This window comes from Notamacropus eugenii, chromosome 2, assembly GCF_028372415.1.
Source record: "Notamacropus eugenii isolate mMacEug1 chromosome 2, mMacEug1.pri_v2, whole genome shotgun sequence".
Lineage (NCBI taxonomy): Eukaryota > Metazoa > Chordata > Mammalia > Diprotodontia > Macropodidae > Notamacropus > Notamacropus eugenii.
In genome coordinates, this window is record NC_092873.1 from 323,446,512 (window position 1) to 323,466,184 (window position 19,673).

Sequence of the window (19,673 nt, forward strand, 5' to 3'; positions counted from 1 at the left end):
AAAGGTAGAATTTCAGCTGAGAGTTAAAGGAGGCTAGGAAAACTAGTGAAATCAGAAGACCAGGAGGGAGATGTCTCAAAACAGCAATGAAGGTTTAGTAAGATTTGGGACACTAGAATTCCAGACTTGGATTGGAAATGGAATATCTGGGATATTAGATTATGTGTAGAGGGGGAGTAAGGTATAAAAAAGACAGGAAAAGTAGGAAGAGGCCAAGTTATGAAATTTGAACCTAAATCTGAATTTATTGAATGGGAGGAGAGGGTGATATGATCAGACCTGCATTTTAGGAAAATCACTTTGGTAGCTGAGGGGAAGATGGAATAGGAAAAGATCTGAGGCACAGAGACTACAGAGCAGCCTGTTGCAGTAGTCCAGGTATGAGGTAATGAGGGCCTGCATGCACCTGGGTGCTGGCAGTCAGAGAAGCATATAGGAAAGCACTTTTTTTCTTGGCTTATAAAACTTTTACTTTCAGAGGCTCAACTTGTTTTAAAAAAATGAAAAACCACGGTTTTTTTTTTATTCTTTATATTTCTACCTCCAGATTCTTCTTTTCTTTAAAACATTTTGAAAGATAAATTTTATTGATCCCTTTTGTTTATATATAATAGTTACATTCTGGAAATCCATTTTAGCTTCCACTTTCATTCCCATTGAAATGTCTCTTGTAAGAAAGAAAAACAATTAAACAAAAACAACCAATACAGTAGTGTCCTTGCCAGCATATTAAATAATTTTGTCTTAGTGTTCTCCAGTCTGTGTTCTTTGAGGAGAATACTTGGTTGCTCCTCCTAGAGCTATCTGTGCTGAGATTATCTCTAATTTATCCTGTAAATATCTTATTTCATTACAGTTTTTTGCATGTCTTTCCCATTAGAAGGTGTGGTCTTGAGAGCAGGGACTGTTTTATACTTTTTTTGTGTGTCTTCAGTGCTTGGTACAATGCTTGGCCAATAGGAGGTGCTTAAATGCTCATTGACTAGAGAATGCAGAGATTAGAGGAGTTTGTGGTAGAGAATTTAGATATTTTATGTAACTAAAATATAATTTGGGCTGGAAAATATTGCTTTAGACCTATAGACCTAGTGACATTGCTTAGCTGTTCTGTAAGTATTCAAGACTAAAGAAGTTGTTTATTAGGGAAAAAGTCCCTTGAAAATAGGATCTTTGCTTTTGGAACGATAGCTATAAGTTAGTTCAACATATTTTTTGTTTTGGGGTCTAGTAAATGTTCATGATGGTCAATATAAAACTACTAGTTTTGTTTGATTTTGGAGATTGTGTCCAAGGCCATATTTGAACTCAGGTCTTCCTGACTCCTGGACTGGTACTCTATCCACTGTGCTGCCTAGCCCTAAAACCACTCGTTTTGGAATTAAAAGATTTGCATTCATGTTAGCTCTGTGCTGACGCATAGGTCTTTTAACCTTTGGGGCCCATTTCTTCATCTGTAGGAAAATACTTGGCATCTCCATGCCTGTGAGAGTCAGATAAGGTGATACATGTTTTATATCACTATGTAAACATAAACTGTTTTTATTACATGAGAAGCAATTTTTCTTCCTACAGTTCTTTTTTTCCCCTTTATACACCTTCCACTACTCTGATTTGGAAGCACTTTTTGAAAGAACAGTTTTTCAGTGGAATGGTAGCAGTCTGCAATAATCTAAAGTACTTTTAGGTCCTTGGCCTGCTTTAATAGTGACTAATGGGATGTGTTGTTTAGTCTAAATTTGTAACAGATTAAAATTTATATTACTGATTTTTCAATGTTTTCTCACTAATATCTTTTAAGTTTTGGAAGAAATTCAGTGAATTTTTCTAGAAAACTAGCTTATAATTTTTGAATCATCTTTGGCTAATACTTTTCCCTAATACTTCTTCTCTTTCAAAGTCCTCAAGTACTCTTAATTCTTTTACGAGAATATCCTGTTTTCCTTTTTTTCTCTTCATTACCACAACCATCAGTTGTCTTTTAAATAAATGCAGTTATGTTAGTGTATTATTTTTCTCCTTGGTCTGTTTCCATTCTCTGCCATCTTCAGTCATTTGTATTTCCTTTTCCAAGATTAGTCTTTCTAAAACATAGCTTTGATTATATTTCTTTCATAGGAACTTTGATTGGGTCCCTTTTATCTATTGGATCATTCTTTTATCCATTTTCTGTCCCTATTGTATCTATTTTTGATTGTAGGATCCTGAAGAACTCCATGAAGCCTGGAAGGGATCCCTAGTCATGCTGTGATTTATGCCAAGGAAATTTTGGCAAAAATACAGAAATGCAGTTATGCAAGAGTGTGAGTTAACTGGAAGCCAAATAAAATAATTTATCAGTTTGTACAGTAAATCTTGCAACTTTTTACATTTTTAAAACACTTTATATGAAATGTGTCTTTGTCTTCCTTTTACTATAGTTACAGATTTTACATGATGTGGCATTGGTTCAAAAGTTTTTGATGTTCTCTAATTCTTAATAATCAACTTCACTTTCATCACATTGGATATTAAGCATACCTTTGATGATCTTCCAAGGCTAGCCTTGACTGTAATCTGTGGGTTTTCAAGAGTTTAAAGTAGACAAATCCTCAAGCCTATATATGTTTAGATTCATCTTTTGGATACATTTCTTGACATTTTGTGATACGTGGCCTGGTCTGAGATTGTATTGCAATATTTTCTTTTCATTTGAAAATTTCTGTAATTTTGTAACAATTCTGCTTCTCATTTTACCAGTGTATCAGAGTTCATAATTGCCTCATTAATGCAGTCCTCAAAAGTACCAGGCAGTCCTCAAAAGTACCAAACTTCAAATAAAAAATAAATCCCTAAAACATTTTTTGAGGGGTGAATGTTTTGTAGTCTGGTGAAGATTTCTAGCTCTTAAATGTACTTGACTGTCTTCTGACAGCAATTGTGTCTTGAATATAAAAAATGAATTTCATCTTAAAAATGACCTTTTCCCACTTTTCATTTCAATCTTTGTATTATCTTGCTCATGATAAACTTCCTCTCCTGGGAAGGACTTCCCTTTGTAGCAAGTTAGCTGCTTTCTTTCCCCCCTGGTCTTCTTGCTGTTCTTTTAACTTGAAGAAGTGTATGTTGTACTGTTCATTCTTCCTTTTTGAAGAGGACCATTGACATCACAGGGTGATGTCTTGACTTGCCCGTGAATTAGGTAACACAGAGTTTCCCGGAGTTGTCAGCCTCATTCTCTCTTCCAGAGTCATCAGAGTCCAGTGGCAAGGCAAAAGTTTAGATGGCTGACAATGGCTTGGAATTCAGTGAATGACCTCGGTGTCTTCGATGTCTGATCAAGCTCTAAGCAATCCAAAGCACACCTGCATCAGCTGCCATGCATTCCACCAGGGGATGTCTTTACATGCTTGGGGTAGACATCCCTAAACTCACAACAGGTTTGAGGCCTGTAGATTACCCTCAACCTGGTTTAGCCCATCTACCTAGACATTTTTACTGAGGTATGGCTTCTTGGAGCCACAGGTGAGAGTTAGGTGGCAGGTGGACACCAAAGCTGGATAAGCATTCTTGAAAAGGGCTCAGCAAGCTCTCATATCAGAGGTACTAGTCCTCCCTGAACAACTCAAATACCTTATATGTCATACTACAGAAGGGTCAACAGTAGTCCCACCTCACAAGTTCTTTGCTTGTTTTCTGAGGATTGATTCAGCTGTTTTTTAGTAATAGGTTGTCAGTTCTTGGCTTCAGTTTTTATTTCCTTTTGTTCTTCATTGTAACTGATCCTCTTTTCTAAAATTATATTTAATGGTTTTTAGTCATTAAAATCTACTTTTTTATCATCCCATCTCATTCATATCCCCCAACTGAAAACTAAAGAAAAACAAAACTTGCTGCAAAGATATACAGACAATAAAAACAAATTTCTACTTTGGCCACAACCAAAAAAAATTTTTTTCTCCTTTTCTTCTTCTTCATCTCCTTTTTAAGGAGATGGGTACCTTGTTTCATCTTCAGTCCTTCAGAATTATAGTTGGTCATTATGCTAATAAGAGTTCCTAATTCTTTCAAAGCTGTTTACCTTTACCATGTTGTTGTAATTGTATAAATTGTTCTGGTTTTATTCACTTTACTTTGCATCAGTTCATAGAATTCTTCTCAGTCTTCTGGTCCTCTCCTTATTCCTTCATGCTGCCTGGCTGTGTTGGAAAGATTTGATGTTTCCATTATGGAAACTGAACTTTGTCCAATGGGTAATGTTCCAAGAAAGGTAGAATGATTAGAAAAAAAAAATCACTAACTAGGGTCTTTTCATATTTCTTTCTCAAGGCTAATAATTTATTTTGAATGAGATCTACTTCAGGGAAATTAGAGGAAATGAAAATGCATTTGAATTACTAGTTATACCCATGTTCATTCTTAAAATTTCTGTAGCACTCTCAGACTGAAAATCCTTGCATGTGTTGTCTCATTAAAAAAAAAAAAAAGATTACCCTTCATGTTTCTAAAAAGAACACTTGATTTAATCACTTTTCAATTGCTCTGCCACAGACACCAGCACGGGCAAGTTTAACATCTTTAACTATAAGCAAAGAGGGTGGTGGGTTATATACATTGACCTTAAAATAAGATTTATTCACAATGACTAGAAACCTGAGTATAAATTTAAAGAAATCTCAAATTAACCAATAAGAAACTAAAGAGTTTATTAATTATATTATAGTTTATTTATCATCTTTATTAGAAATATGTTAGCAAAGAAATATAAAATAATAATTAGCTTGTACTTTAATATAGGTTAGTCTTTATATGATATAATACATAATATATTTTGGTTAGACTTATAACTTCACCGCTACAGGGAGTTCCATTTGAGGAAACTCCCTCTATCAATATAGACTACCAACTGTTTTGTAACTTATAGTCTTTGAGCATGTGTTCTTAACCTTTTTTGTGTCACGGACACAGCATTTCTTTTCTAGTTCTCCTGTTGCTGAAAAGAAAAAGAAAAAAAAAAAGGCACAACCTGTTCTAGGAATTTCATTCCTAGTCCTTCCTCCCCCATGACTTCCTTTATCCCCAGATGAATTGTGCATAGTGAGTTGTGCTCTTTGTCTTGTTCTGAATGCATGGAAGAACCTATCCTCAGATTGTTCTAGCAAAAGACTGGAACACCTTTGAACTCCTCTGCAGGGCATCTCTTTATGTCTTCTTTGTGTGTCCAAAGATGATGTTTTCATTCCTGGTTGCCTCTGTTCCTCTTTTCCCGTTCCATGGAGCACAGTTATCTACAGTTTCTTTAGAGACTTCTGCTGTAATATCCATGGGAGGAGAGCCTGGTACTTTTTTTTATTACATCAGTGATTCAGGCGTCCTTTGCATTCCTTTCTTTTTGTGCATGACATTCTTCCCTTCCCCCTCAGATCCTTCATATTTGAAATTTTGAAGCATTTCTTTTGTTCTTTTAAAGAATACTTTATCTTATAATCTGTGAGTTCCTTTGGTTCTTCCACCTTTTCTAGCTAGGAAATCAACTTGCTTTTTGAATACTTAAAAAAAAAAACTCCAGTTTTGTAATCAGAGTTCTTAAATGGATGTGGCATTAAAATACAGTTGCAAAAGAAACTACAAATAGGTATAGTCATGTTTGTGTTCTTATGTTTTAGAAAATACAGAAATTCTCTATGTTCATGGAACACGTAACTCAAACATTTAATTTAAATACACATATTTAAAATAAATAATTCAGTGTATTTTTGACATAGAGTAGGCTTTCATTTTAATGATATTTATACATGAGAAATTTTTCTATTGTTATTTATCACATTAAAATGTGATTAATTTTTTAATCAAGAAAAAATTAGCATTATTTTCTACTTGATTGACTCTTTGAGAAACACATGAATCAAACAGACTGTTTCTTTAACTGGATTTTTTCACATGTATTAAGATTTAATTTCTAATAAACACTTTTCCCACAGTTAATACATTTTTATCCAGTGTGAGTTTTCTGATGCTTTGTGAGTTCTAAATGAAGCTTTTCCTACATTTATCATATTATGGGATTTCTTCTTCATAGGGGTACTTCTGTGAGCAAGAAGTTAGTAGAAGCTCCTTCCATGCTCCAAACAGATATAAGAATTCTTACCAATATGGAATCATTTGTGTACTCTTATGTTTGTTGACGCTTTTCCCACAGCTAGCATATTTACACTGCTTTACTCCAGCATGAATTCTTTCTGACCCAGCTGTGTGAAGTGTAGATATCATCTCTAAGTAAAAAAACAAAACAAAAAAAACTAAGAGTATAGAAAACATTTGATGAGGCAGAAACAAGCAAAATAATATATAGTTCTTAATTATCTCTGGAAGAAAAACAGATATAACACAATCTTGTTAAGTGACTGGTTAAATTTGGGGTTGGGAGAAAGCTGTTAAGGTGGGTTAAAAAAATAGGCTGCTTTACATTTTTTTTTTCTGGGTTTCTTGACTGTTGCCTTTTCTCCCATTATTTGGTGCTGATTTCTTAGATTTCTTTGTCTCTTATTTAGCAAGTTTGAGTCCTTGATTGCCACCTATAATTGCCTGACCTTGCACAAGTTGCAATCCCTGTGACCTTCGGTTTGTTATCTATAAAATGGAGGTTATATATCTCACAGGATTGCTGAAAGAAGAGAGCTTTGTAAATTTTAAGTGCCATATTTAAATGAAAGTTGCTATTAACGATTATACCTGACCATGCTTACTCACATATTTTATGTGGCTATAATCAAGAATACTCTTATTTCCAAATTTTGTGTTTTTTCCACTTTGCATTCCTGATTTTGTTTTCTATGACTTTGCTTATTCCTCTATATTTTGCACATTTGTTGTGGATATCTTCCACAGGGGTATTAAATAGGGAACATTCAGGCTTTTAAAAAAATGCTAATTCAAAAATGGATCATGTCTTTGCTATTTCATAATTGACTGGAATATATTATGCTTGTTGTTTGTTGATTATGAAAAATTTTGATCTTATAGAAAAAATGCTGCCTTTTTCAACCACACATCAAAAATCACTTATTGTGTCTTGAAAGATCAATAGAAATAATTCTTCAGTTATTCTCTCATCATATACATTAGGTTCGTGGGGATGGCATCTGAATCCTCAAAAGGAAAGACTACGTCTTTGGAATCTGGACCCCAAAAAAGGAAAAACCCCGGGACTTTCCCATGTGGCTCAGGTACCTGGCCGTTGGCCAGTCCCAGTTAATTAATTGGCCTTTTATTGCCTGCACCTGGGCCCACCCTAGACAGCCACTCACTTAATTTCATCTAGACCCCTTCTCTGTTCCCACAGTCTTCTGTATAAAAGATCTATCTTGCCTCCATGAAACCAGGTTTTTAGAATCATGCCCACTTTCTGTAGATATTCTAATAAACCTTGTCTTTGGCTGAAAGAAAGCTTGGGTTGAATTCATTTGGGCAGGATGCAAGTGTTGCTATCTCAGGGGCCCAGCACCCTTAAACCTCAACAAGGTCAGGCACAAAACATAGAGATATATACTTACCAAAGGAATTTGCCATTGATGGAGGAAATGCAACACAAAGTAAGGAACCGAGGAAGAGGTATTATTTTCACAAGAGATTGAAAATAAGGGGAGGTGTATTGTTTTCTAAGAGGGTTACAAGCCCCAGATTTACAGAAACCAGCAAGAACTGGTTCTGAGGTTAGGACATCTCCTAAGGGTGGGTCAAAACTCACAGCTAAAAGGCAGAGTGCATGCTTAATGATCTTTTGAATATTATCTCTCCTGCCTTGGGTAGAGGCAGACTTAATTTGAATGCATATACAAACGTATGTAAAGGAGGGTGGAACATGTTAAGGGAGTTTGTATGAACAAGGTGGATCAAAAAGTTGTGTGCCTCTTGAGTACCAACCAGTGGGAAAAGAAGGGAGGGACTGTATAACGGGACAGGGATAAAGGTACCATCCTTCATCACGAGGAGTTGTGTCTCTTTGTAGAACACCCTGGCTTGCAACCACACATTAAAAATTAAAAGTTTTCCTGGCTTTTACATTGCGAGTTGTTCTTTCTAAATGAGTATGTTTCTGAAGATTTCTTGATGACTGGCTGTTTGTGGATAATATTACACAGATTGCATTAAACCTCAGAATATTGCAGAACTTCCTTAAAGGCTAATCACTCAGAGGATTTTGGGTTGACTATCCATGTAAGAAAAATCAATTGGATGATGAATGTCTGTTGCTCATATATAATATTATAATATGTTACAGTATATAGATGGACAGCCTGTAGCGCTTGTCCAACAGTACGTCTGTTGAGGACAAATAATACAGGTAAACAATGAATTGGCCTCAAAATACTAGAGTGTTTACTAGATTCCTTTTAGGTAATGATGTGCTGAATATCACAGAGAACAAATGGAAGAGAGTATGGTGTGTTTAGGCAGGTGTGTTTGATTTTCCAGTGGGGAACATTAGAGAAGAACAGGTGTAAAATTGCCATGAAGGAGTCATATGATAGGAAGAGAGCATGAATTGGTTACATGGTAAAGGGAAGGCATGACAGATAATTTAAAGTGTGCCATTGTTACCCTTTTCAATTGAGAAAGAACTCCAGTATATTCATCCTTCTGGTGAAGTGGTGGAGGACATAAACAACTGTTACACAAGATGGGTGGGTATGAGTGGGTCATGATTTTCATCAACAGAGGGAACTTCCAAATCAATGAGATTACAGATCCTTCTGAACATTTGACAGAATTTATATCTCTTCTTGTTTACATTTATGAAATGAAACCAGGGAGATATTGAGAAAATCTGATATTTGTGTTTCCTTTAAGTCCTAGAAAGCTGACTTAATAGCATAGAGCTCCTGATGGTGATGACTGAGTTGTGCAACTCTCTGACTGTAAGCTTTCAAGGGCAAAAATGTAGTTTGATATGCAGTGTGTTTAGAATTTTGGTAATTTTTGCCTTCCTAACAATATTTGAGATTGATATTATAGAGCAAACTGAATTTTTATCTCCTTCAACAACTGGGATTTTTCTTTCTTCCTTTACTCTAAGGTGTGCTGTATGTTCTAGTTACTGACTTACTTAATAAATTATACATTTGTATGGTTCTTGTGCTGCTGAAAGTTTTTGCCTACTGCTCTGAATTTTAATGAATACTCCCAGGGATATTGAGAAATGGGGTGGCTTTGCCTCAGACAAGCAAGGGAATACTGAATACTTTGGACATAAATAAGGTGAACCACAATATTGTTTTTGGTTTCTTTTCTAGAGCTAGGATATTTAGCTGGAAAAGAATTCAGAGTAAGATGGGAGGAAAAAAATTACAAAATATCATTTAATCATCAAGTTCTGGGTAAAGAAATCAGTTGCAAGAGTAATTGATGTCATTTCTTTGGGTTGAGTCATTTGTTCATGCATTAAAAAAACATTTATTAAGCACTTCCTATATGCAAAGCTTAGATCTTAGACATTGTCATGATAATAAAAATTTGGATTTTATTTTATTTTCATGCCTTCCATATGCATTGTTTTTGTCAAATATGGTGTAAGATAATGATAAATCTGGGGTGAATTTACTTGACTTCATTTACATAGAGGTAATCTTATCACTAATAATCTTTTAACTAGTCCTTTGCCTCTTATCTATCCCTTCATCTTTACCTTTTATTGTGTAAGCCAGGTAGAGGGCTGGTTTATAGAAGCCATGCAATCCTAGGTCTTGCCTTCAGGAGCTTACCTTCCAGTTTGGGAATAATAAGTTTTAAATCATAGATTGACAGAATAGAGGAGTTAGAAGGGATCTTAGAAGTTATACAGTTTAACCTTGTCCATAGTTATGAAGTGACTTGTAAAATCCACACATCAATTTATTTATTTTTCCTTCCAATAATGACCTTTTTTGTAAGGAACTAGTTTGGTTTAAAGTATTTACTGTTTGTTATCTTTGCTTAGCTTCTGAAATTTACTTGGAATCTTTCATCTTATTTTACTTATTCATCTTATTTTATCTTCCCCTCCACTCCTTTTGCTTATTTAACATTCATTTTTAAAAATTTGGAATTCCAAAGTCTCTTCCTTCAGCCCTTTCCCTACTCATTGAGAAGGCAAGGATTGTGATACCCATTATATATGTGCAATGATATTGTATTGCCCAGGCAATATTCACAGCACTGAGGGTGACTACGAATATGCCAGGATAATTCTGAATTGCGGAGTATAACAGACTCTCCATATAGAGGGCAGAAGAACATTTATTCAGATACCATAAAGCCAAATCCCAACACCAGAAAGCCAAATCCATCATAGTAACCAAGAAGTCAATACGCATTAGCACCTGAGGGGACAAAGGCTTTTCCAAGCCTTTCACCTTTCCTCCCATTCCTCCCCTCACCAGGCCTTCCCACAAACAAACAAACACTGTGGAGCCTAGCTGTACCTGCTTGCCTGTGTTCTTCCCAGCTTTGGCTAGCCTTGACCAACTTCTCATCTCTGCTCCAGCCTTGCTGTTCCACCCATTCAGCGAACTCCTCCCACCACATGTGACTCAGGCTTCCATGTGATTTAAGTAGGTCACATGGACCTATTAATGAATGGGAAAAATCTTCCCATTTAAATTACCTTTATAGATATAAAATATATTTCCATTCTAGCAGTGTTGAAAAAAAAAACCAAGGAAATTAACAAAAGTGAAGAAAGTATACTTCAGTCTTTGCTCAGAGTTCATCAGCTCTTTCTCTGGAAGTAGATAGCATTTTTCATCATGGATCCTTTAGTCCTTTAGAGCATTGTCTTGATCCATGTAGCCACGTCTTTCATGGCTGATCATTGTTACCATATTGTTGTTACTATGTATAGCATCCTTTTGTTTTAGCACATTTTACCCTGTATCAGTTCATCTAAATCTTCCCAAGTTTTTCTGAAACCATCCTGTTTGCCATTTCTTATAGTACAATAGTATTCCATCACAATTACATGCTGCAATTTGTTCAACCATTCCATTCCTCAATTGACAGATGTTCCCTCAATTTCTGATTCTTTGCCACCACAAAAAGAGCTACTATAAATATTTTTGTATGTATATATCCTTTTCGTTTTTATTTGATTGCTTTGAGATATAGAGCTAGTCATAGTATTACTGGGTGAAAAAGTATATGTAGTTTTTAGCCTTTTGGGTATAGTTCCAGATTGTTCTCCAGAATTTTTGGACCAGTTCACAACTCTGCCAACAATGCATTGGTGTCCCTATTTTTCCATATCCCCTCCAGATTTGTTATTTCCCCTTTCTGTCATGTTAGTCAATATGATAGATGTGCTGTCGTATTTTAGAGTTGTGTTAATTTGCATTTCTGTAATCAGTAGTAATTTTGAGCGTTTTTCACATAGCTATAGTTTTGATTTCTTCTGAAAACTGTTCATATCCTTTGACCATTTATCAATTAAGGAATGACTCTTATTTTTATTAATTTAGCTTGGTTGGTCACATTCATTTCAGTATGTAGTCACTGACAGGCTTTAAGACAGGCCTGTACAACCTGTGGCTGCCCAGCAATTTTGAGTGGCCTGAGAAAAATGTAGAGGATGTTGAAGGTCTGCTTTAAGACAATAATAACATATTTCTACAATACTTTCCCATGTCTTTTTAGCATAAAGCAGGACGTACTTTTGTTGTCCCAGCTTGAGCTGAACTGCTTTCATCGGCATGCATATGGCCTTGAAAGTTAAATATCTTTGGGAAACTAGGAAGGGCCAAATTATGAAGTCTTAACATTTTAAAAAGGGGAGAAGAAACAAATGTTTCTTAGGAATGCCATTGTTTTAAAGGGTCATATACAGTCATAATTAGTTACACAGACAGAAACTCTAGTGTTTATGTTGTTGTTGCTGTTTGGGGGCAGGGCACAGTATTTTAAGAGAAGAAAAGGCAGATAAAACGAAATATACTAGGGAAGGAACTTGCCATTCTGCATAACTGGGGTACAAAAAGAAGAGTACAGTTGTTGAGGAATAAGTGAGGACAGTGGACATATCACAAACCTCACTCTTATCTGAACTGGACAAAGGGAAGTTGAATGTACACACATCTAGTTTGGTGTAGAAATAGATTAAATTTAACAGAGAAACAGTTTAAGACCAGGAGCTGGGAGAGGGTCATGAGGGCCAAGACAACATTTTTGAATAATAGAAAAAAACAAATGTCAGCTTCAGAAGTTTGATCTTAAAAGGGGGCAATAAAAAGCGAAAGCAAGCATAAGCATTATTGAACAGAGCACTTTAGTTGCAGATTGGTTGTGCTGGTTATGTGCTTTCTTTTCACCTCCATTGTAGAAATGTGGTGGCTAGGAGGAAAAGAGAGGAAAACAAATAGTCATAACAATAAATGTGAATGGGATGTGTACTTTGATAAGGAGGAGGAGGTTAGTAAAATGGATTAGAAAGCAGAATTCATCAATATTTATAAGAAACTCACTAAAAATATAAAGATTCACACAGAGTTGACATTAATGGAAGGAACAGAATTTTTTATGCTTCATGTAAATTAAAAAAAGGGAGTAACAGTCTTGGTCTCAAAGCAAGAGTGAAAACAGATACTATTAAGGGAAATAAGCATCAGGGTAACTGCATTATACTTAAGGTACCATAGATAATAGAATAATCTAATAACAGTAATTACTTGCATATGCATTACCTGAAGGAGAAGTTAGTTAACAAGAGAGTTAGCAAAAATTATCATAGTTGGCAGTTAGATGGTGCAGTTCCAGGACTGGAGTGAAGAAGACTCATTTTCCCGAATTCAAATCTGGCCTCAGACACTTACTAGCAGTGTGATCCTGGGCAAATCAAGTTACAGTTTGCCACAGTTTCCTCATCTGTGAAGTGAGCTGAAGAAGGAAATGGCAAACCACTTTAGTATTTTGCCAAGAAAACCCAAAGGGTCACTTAGTATCAGACACAACTGAAACAACTGAACAACAGAAATGTAGTAGTTGTGAGGGTCTCAGTGTATTCTTGAGGTCCAGTAGGTTTATATCTAAAGAAAAAAATAAGACTAATTAAGCATGTGAATAGAATTTTAAAAGTTAGATTTGCTAGATCACTGACGATTACTAAATAAGAATAGAAAGCAAAAGTTATTTTTCAGTTGTGTATGACATCTTTGTGAGAATTGACCATGTACTAGTATATAAAAACCTCACAAACAAGTGCAAAAAAGTAGAATTAGACATACCCTTTACTGACCACAGTGCAATAATCTTTCAGAAACGGCAGTTGAAGAAAGGATTCAGATTTTTAAACTATTTTTTTTTTCACTTAGCAAGAACCTCTTTTCTCTCCCTCTCACCACTCCCATTGCAGGGGGAAGAAGGAACAAAACCAAAACCCTCTTAACAAATTATCCATAGAAAAGCAAAATAAATTCCCACTTTTGCCATGTCCAAAAAATATGTCTCCTTCATTACTCTTAGTCTTTATCCGCCTCTGTCAGAAGGTAGGCAGTGCTTTTCATCATAAGTCATTTGGAGTTGGGCTGGTCATTTTGTTGATCAGAGTTCTTAAGTCTTTCAATAGTGCTTGTGTTTAAATTGTTAATGTATAAATTGTTCTGGTTCTGCTCACTTCACTCTGCATCAGTTTATATATAAACTTTCCCAGATTTCTTTTAAATAATTGGATAGTTGTTTAGAGCTTCTGGTTAGGCCATTCTAGTGTAATAAAAATGACACTTGAAACCCAACTCAGCCTCTGCCCTTCAACTACTTTTCCACCTCTGCCTCAGCAGCCTTCCCACTGTGGCAACACCTGTGCTCCTTCGATCTCTTTGACACCTGTATTCCATTGTCCTCCTTCTCTGCCCTCCTGTGCAACACTTCTACTCCTTTGGCCTCCCATTCAGTACCTTTACTCCTTTGGCCTCCTGTTCCAATTAGTGAGATCTTCTCAGGAACCTCCGTATGAAGGAGTTATCATGCTCAAAACGCTGAATTCTAAGCTGGTTGATCCCCTAACTCACACTTAATTCTGTGAGGTTATTTATCATTGAGCTTCAGAAGATCCTTTAAATAGTACCCAATTTAGTCATATGAAGTGTGCCAAGAGTTGAAGCTATTTGCTACTGGCTACACTTTGGGGAAATGGAAACAATACTTTGACATCCCCTTTTGAGTCTCTTTTTCTCTTCCTTTATTTTTCTGTCTCTTGCCTCTCTGTGCAATTGATTATGGATACACTTATACTATTTATCTTCAATTCTGCGAGGCAAGAACATCAAGCTCATTTTTCTCCTGATATTGGAAGTATTTAATCTTGAGACCTGAAACTTGAAAGAAAGTAACAAATGTAAATATTATCTTTGAATTTCCAGGGAACAGTTATGTTCTCTGTAAGCTGCCTGTGTGACTGCCTGGTACCTCAAATTACCTCTACTCAGAGGTATTTGTGTTTAGTTAAAAGGAAATCAAGAAAAACTGAAATCTTGCTAACTTTTCAACATAATCCTCACCTCTACCCACACCCACTCTCCCTTGAAAAAGTAAAGTACTCTGATAGGTTACAAAATTACTGAATTACTTTGGCATTGGATAGCAAAACATCAGAACACTAGAATGATTTGAGGCGTCTAGATATAATGTTGTATCTGTAGTCAGGAAGATCAGAGTTCCCTCAGACACTTTATAACTATCTGGCCTAGACAAGTTACTTGACCTCTCTAAACTTCAGGTTCCTCATCTAAAAACTGGGAATAATAATAGCATCTGCATCACAAGGTTATTGGGGAGATTAAATATGATATTATGTGCGAAGTTCTGGACTAACCTGTAAGCATCATATAAATGTTAGTTATTATGATTATGGTTATGATTTTGGTGGGAGCGGTAGTGGCTTGTGATGCTAGTGAGAATTCCATAGAGTTTGGAAAATATGGTGCCCAAGAGTTAAAGAAACTCTTATACATTAGACAGGCCTTCATATACACTTCCATTCTAAAGAGAGGAGTAAGCAACGTTTCTCTTTTCTCAAGACCTGTCCCATTTAGAAGAGATCCCTCTGGAAAACCAGTGGCCAGTGTGGGTTCTTATAGGGGTGCTGTGTACAATCTTTGTACTGTCAGCTATACTAAGAAAAGAAAAGAACTTTGGAGGCCATGGCATGATCTCAAAAGATTGAGAAAGAAACTTTTCTTATTACTGACCTTAATCCTAGTTGAAATGCAAATAATTGCAAACAAATAAGCTATATCCATTTTGAACTAGAAGTGACTACTCCCAGTTCCCTCTGATTTTTTTCTACCTACTATGTTCCAGTTTACTGGGCAATTCAGTTGTTAGGAGGGTGCTACTTGAGGTAGCACAGGAATGACAGGAGATATATCAGTTAAACAATGATTGAAAGAGAGAGTGAGCCTCAAATATAATAATAAATTTTTAATTTCCCCTGATACATTCCTGTTATTTCCCAAAATTGAAGGACTAAAAGATTATACTCTATGATGTATTTCTGTATTTCTAATAATATTTTTCCATTTTTCAATGTACATTTGTATAGTATTTTTGTGTTATGGTTTAAATAAGTGTTTATGGACCATCCTGGGGACTTAATTGTCATATCATGAAAAAAATGATCCAACAAGTGAACTTTTGGGACAAAATTGGCCTGTATTTTATATATTTTAGGGATTTTCTGTATTTCCTTATAGAATTACTTTAATTAAAAACAGCAACAACAATTTCACAAAGTTCTGATCCTTTCTTGTTGGAAGTATTTTATTTCAGGTTGCCAGGGTGCTTTGTCTTATACTTTTCTTTGCCTGTATCACATTCTATCTTGTGTTATACTTAATGAATTCAAGCTATATTCTATGTAGTACATTATAAGCTCTTTGATAGGAACAATGGTATCATTTATCCCTTTGTAACCCCAATACCTAGCATGGCAAATATGGTAGTCACTTAATAAAGATTTTTTGAGATGAATAGAAGAGTTTTGCTAAAATGTGAAGGCAGAGCAATGTCCTCTGATTATAGAAAACAGATAATCTCAGTGTCCACATGAAAACATTTTTCTTTTTGGTTTCTCTATTGTGTTCCCAGATGAAGACGGTTAGCGTTGCCTTAGTTTTGTGCCTAAATGTAGGTGTGGATCCTCCGGATGTGGTGAAGACAACTCCCTGTGCCCGTTTAGAGTGCTGGATTGGTAAGTATGAATTTTCTTATGACCTGTCATGGAGAGACAATCTGGAGGACTTCAAGGATGAACACACCTTGGTTGTAAGTTCATTGGCCCCTACTCTTAAGATCAACATGAGATTGTCCTGTTTATGTTTTATACACGTCTAAAAAATTATTGTACTTTTATGGTACATAGTTTCTGTACCTTCTTTTAGTCATTTAAAGTAAAAAAAAATCTTTTGGAAATGTTAATATGTGTATATATGTATATATGATAGAGATATACACTTATACAATACACATTTACACATATATGTTAAGTAATTGTTAATTTGTAGTGATATATGAATTGGTATGTATTGATTATATATGTTTGAGTGCAAACTTATATACACATATATATCAACAAACATTTCAAAGTTTTTTTGTGCTGTTTTCTGTGCATAGTGCTAGGCATTAGGGAAACATGGACGAAAATGAAGCAACCCTGCTTTCTTTCATCTGTGTGTCTGTGTGTGTTTTTAGACCATAGGTAGCAAAGTACTGATTGATAGAATTGCACTAGAAAAAACTTACCAGACCTCAAATCCTAAATGTCACCATTTCACTAATAAATGACAGATTTTTCAAGTTACCAGGAGGGAGGCTTTTTATATGAAGGAAAGACAATTCAAAAAACCTAGAATTTGCAAGAAATCAAGACAGGGAATTGCATACTATGTTAAAAAGTAAACAGAGGTTCTTCAACTTCCACCAAAAATAACATATCCTGCCTAATCATTGCTGAAAAAAGGTGAACCTCATACAAAAGAGACACTTGAAACATTACCATTAAAAAGTCCTTTGTCTGCAGAGAGTATTTCATTTTTGTCTTTCTATCCTCAAATCATAGCCTAGTACCCTGCTGTGTGTACCAACAGGTGCATCAACTGGTACACATAATTGGCCCTAAATAAATACATATTGGTCATCAATTTGGGCTCCAGCTCCATCCAAGAGATATAATTGATAACATCTTTTACCGTTGCCTAATATAAATCTCATTTAGATCAATAGAATAAGGGGTGGACTGGAATAATAGTCTGTTGTTCCAGTTTGCATTTATGCCAGCCACATTAGGGAACATGTTACTATTTTCATATTTCTCAGTCATATATATGTGTGTATGTGTGTATATGTATATGTATGCATATGTATATATATATAAAATTTATTGATTTGTTTTTCCCCAGTACATTCCCTATCCCCCTTTTCCCAAAGTTCCATCACATATAACAAAGAAGACAAAAGAGAAGAAAAGTTCACCCAAGTAAACCAGCACATCAATTAAACATGACATCATATGTGGTGTTCATATTCATGGTTGATCCGTATCTATTCAAAGATGGGAGAGAGGTGAATCTTCATATTTCTTCTTGACCTGGTCATTACAATTTCACAGCATTCAATTTCAATTACTTTGTTGTTTTTTTTTTTGATTTATATTGTTATGAATGTTTTCCTGGTTTTGCTTTATTTTGCATTGGTTATGAGTTTTTCCTTCTCATTCATTCATTCATTCATTAATTCATTCATTAAATTTGTGTTTTTTTCTCTTTTTTTTTGATATTTGTATCCAGTATCAATACTTAGCATAGTGCCTGGTACATAGAAGGCACTTAATAAATGCTTATTGACTGACTAATGTTCTGAACTTCACAAACATCAAGGCACACAAGAATTTCCATATTCAAAGAACAGAAAAAGAGGATTGCATATGATATGGTAGTTCTTCACTCTGGTCCCTGCCTGCCCCAACTTTTTTCCTTTAAAATGTAGAATAAATTTAACAAATTTATTCCAAAACTATCTTACTTGTTGGTGTCTTCTTTTGAACCTCTTTTTTTTCTCTCTTGTGCTTTTTAAAATTTTACTAGTTCATTGATACTTTCATCAATATCATCATATTACCTCTCCACTTCTATTTCCTCCTCCCTCTACCCCCCCAATTTAGACTGTGCATACACACAAACAAAACCAACTTCCCTTGTAATCACCATACGTAGTCATGCAAAACAAATCCTCAACTTTGCCCATGAAAGGTAATTTCTCAATGTATGAACCTGTAGTCCATCATCTTTCTCTCAAATGGTGGGGAGCATATTTTATCATGGATATATTCATCGTTTCTTCATATGACAGAGTGGTATTCTATTAAATTCTTGTACCATAATTTATTCAGACATTCCACTCTTGGTGGGCATGTGCTAGTCCTTTACTGTTATGAAAAGTGTTGCAAAACTGTTTCAGTGTATATGGAGCCTTTTTTTTTTTTTATCATTGACCAGTTTGCTTAATAATTGAATCTCTGATTCAAAGGATTTGAAAGGGACAGTTTCAGAAAAACCTTGAAAGATTTGTAATGACAGATCAAGAGTGAAGTGAATGCAATACACTGGAGAAAAAAAATTATACAACAATATTTTAAAAATGGATAACTTTGAAAAACTCAAGAACTCTGATCAATGTAGTGACCAACCACCATGCTCAAGAGTTGCTGATGAAGGATGCCCTCCCCCTCCTGGCAGAGCAGTGGTGGAATCAATATATAGAATGAGATACACTGGTCATAGTTAGTTTGTTTTGCTTGACTACGTAAATTGTTACAAATATAACCTCTATCCCTTGTTTAAGAATTCTCCTCCCATTGCTGTGAAAGGTAATTCTGTTCTAACTGTTCTAGTTCTTTTCTGATTTTTTAAAAATATAATATGACTATTAGTATTCATTATATCCCTATCTTTTTGAGCAGAAATTAAGTGTTTTTGTACTCATCAAGAAATTTTACTTACTTTATGGAAAACTGATAGCTAAGATTCTGAGTTGGTTCTGAGTTGGTTTCTGCCAGTAATTTGTTATTCTTTTGAATAAGTTAGAATGTATTTCATACCTATTGGCCTGCTAGAAGTAAGTGGTAAAATAAACATGCTTTTTTAAATCAAAGTTATTAAGTGTTCCAAAGGCAGTTGTTAAATTAGAGCTGGATATGTACAATAAATAGCTGCTCAGTTGAATGACATTTTCTTCAAACTTCATTTTATAAGAGGATTCCGGGAAGATGGCAGAGTAGGTTAGAAAATTCCAAGCTCTCAAGATTTATCTCTACAAAAAAGATAAAACAGCACCTCAGGGCAAATATAGAGAACAGTAAAAATCAGTAAGAAAAGGAGCTGAATGGGGGTTGTCCTGGGACAATCAAAGAAGATCTAAAGAAAAATCCTTGGGGATGAGGTTTGACTCCTGTGGAGGGTAAACGACTCCAGGCTTGGCCTTAAAAAGCAAGAGGCAAACACACTGGGGTTAGCTGGGTTAGCTGAGGATACAGGAACTTTTATCCCCAGGACAGTGAGGGGAGTTCTGCATCTAGAACCTTTAATGACAAGGAACACCAGATCCAGCTGTACTGCAGTGACATCAGGAAGGAACCAGCATATGCCTGGTAAGTGCAGAAGCAGTGGGATGGGGACTCT

General features: G+C 35.4%; 1 protein-coding gene across 10 annotated transcripts in view; it reads left to right on the forward strand.

The window, feature by feature from the left end:
* RPTOR (regulatory associated protein of MTOR complex 1) overlaps nt 1-19,673 on the forward strand; it is a 503,724-nt gene that overhangs the window by 50,134 nt on the left and 433,917 nt on the right. For 8 of the 10 annotated variants that reach the window (XM_072645257.1, XM_072645259.1, XM_072645258.1 and 5 more), the window contains one exon: nt 16,087-16,189. In XM_072645257.1, coding sequence (XP_072501358.1) covers nt 16,087-16,189 — 103 coding nt within the window. Of the gene's footprint in view, nt 1-16,086; nt 16,264-17,396; nt 17,560-19,673 lie in introns of those variants that run through there. The other 2 variants (XM_072645266.1, XM_072645265.1) reach the window with 2 other exon arrangements.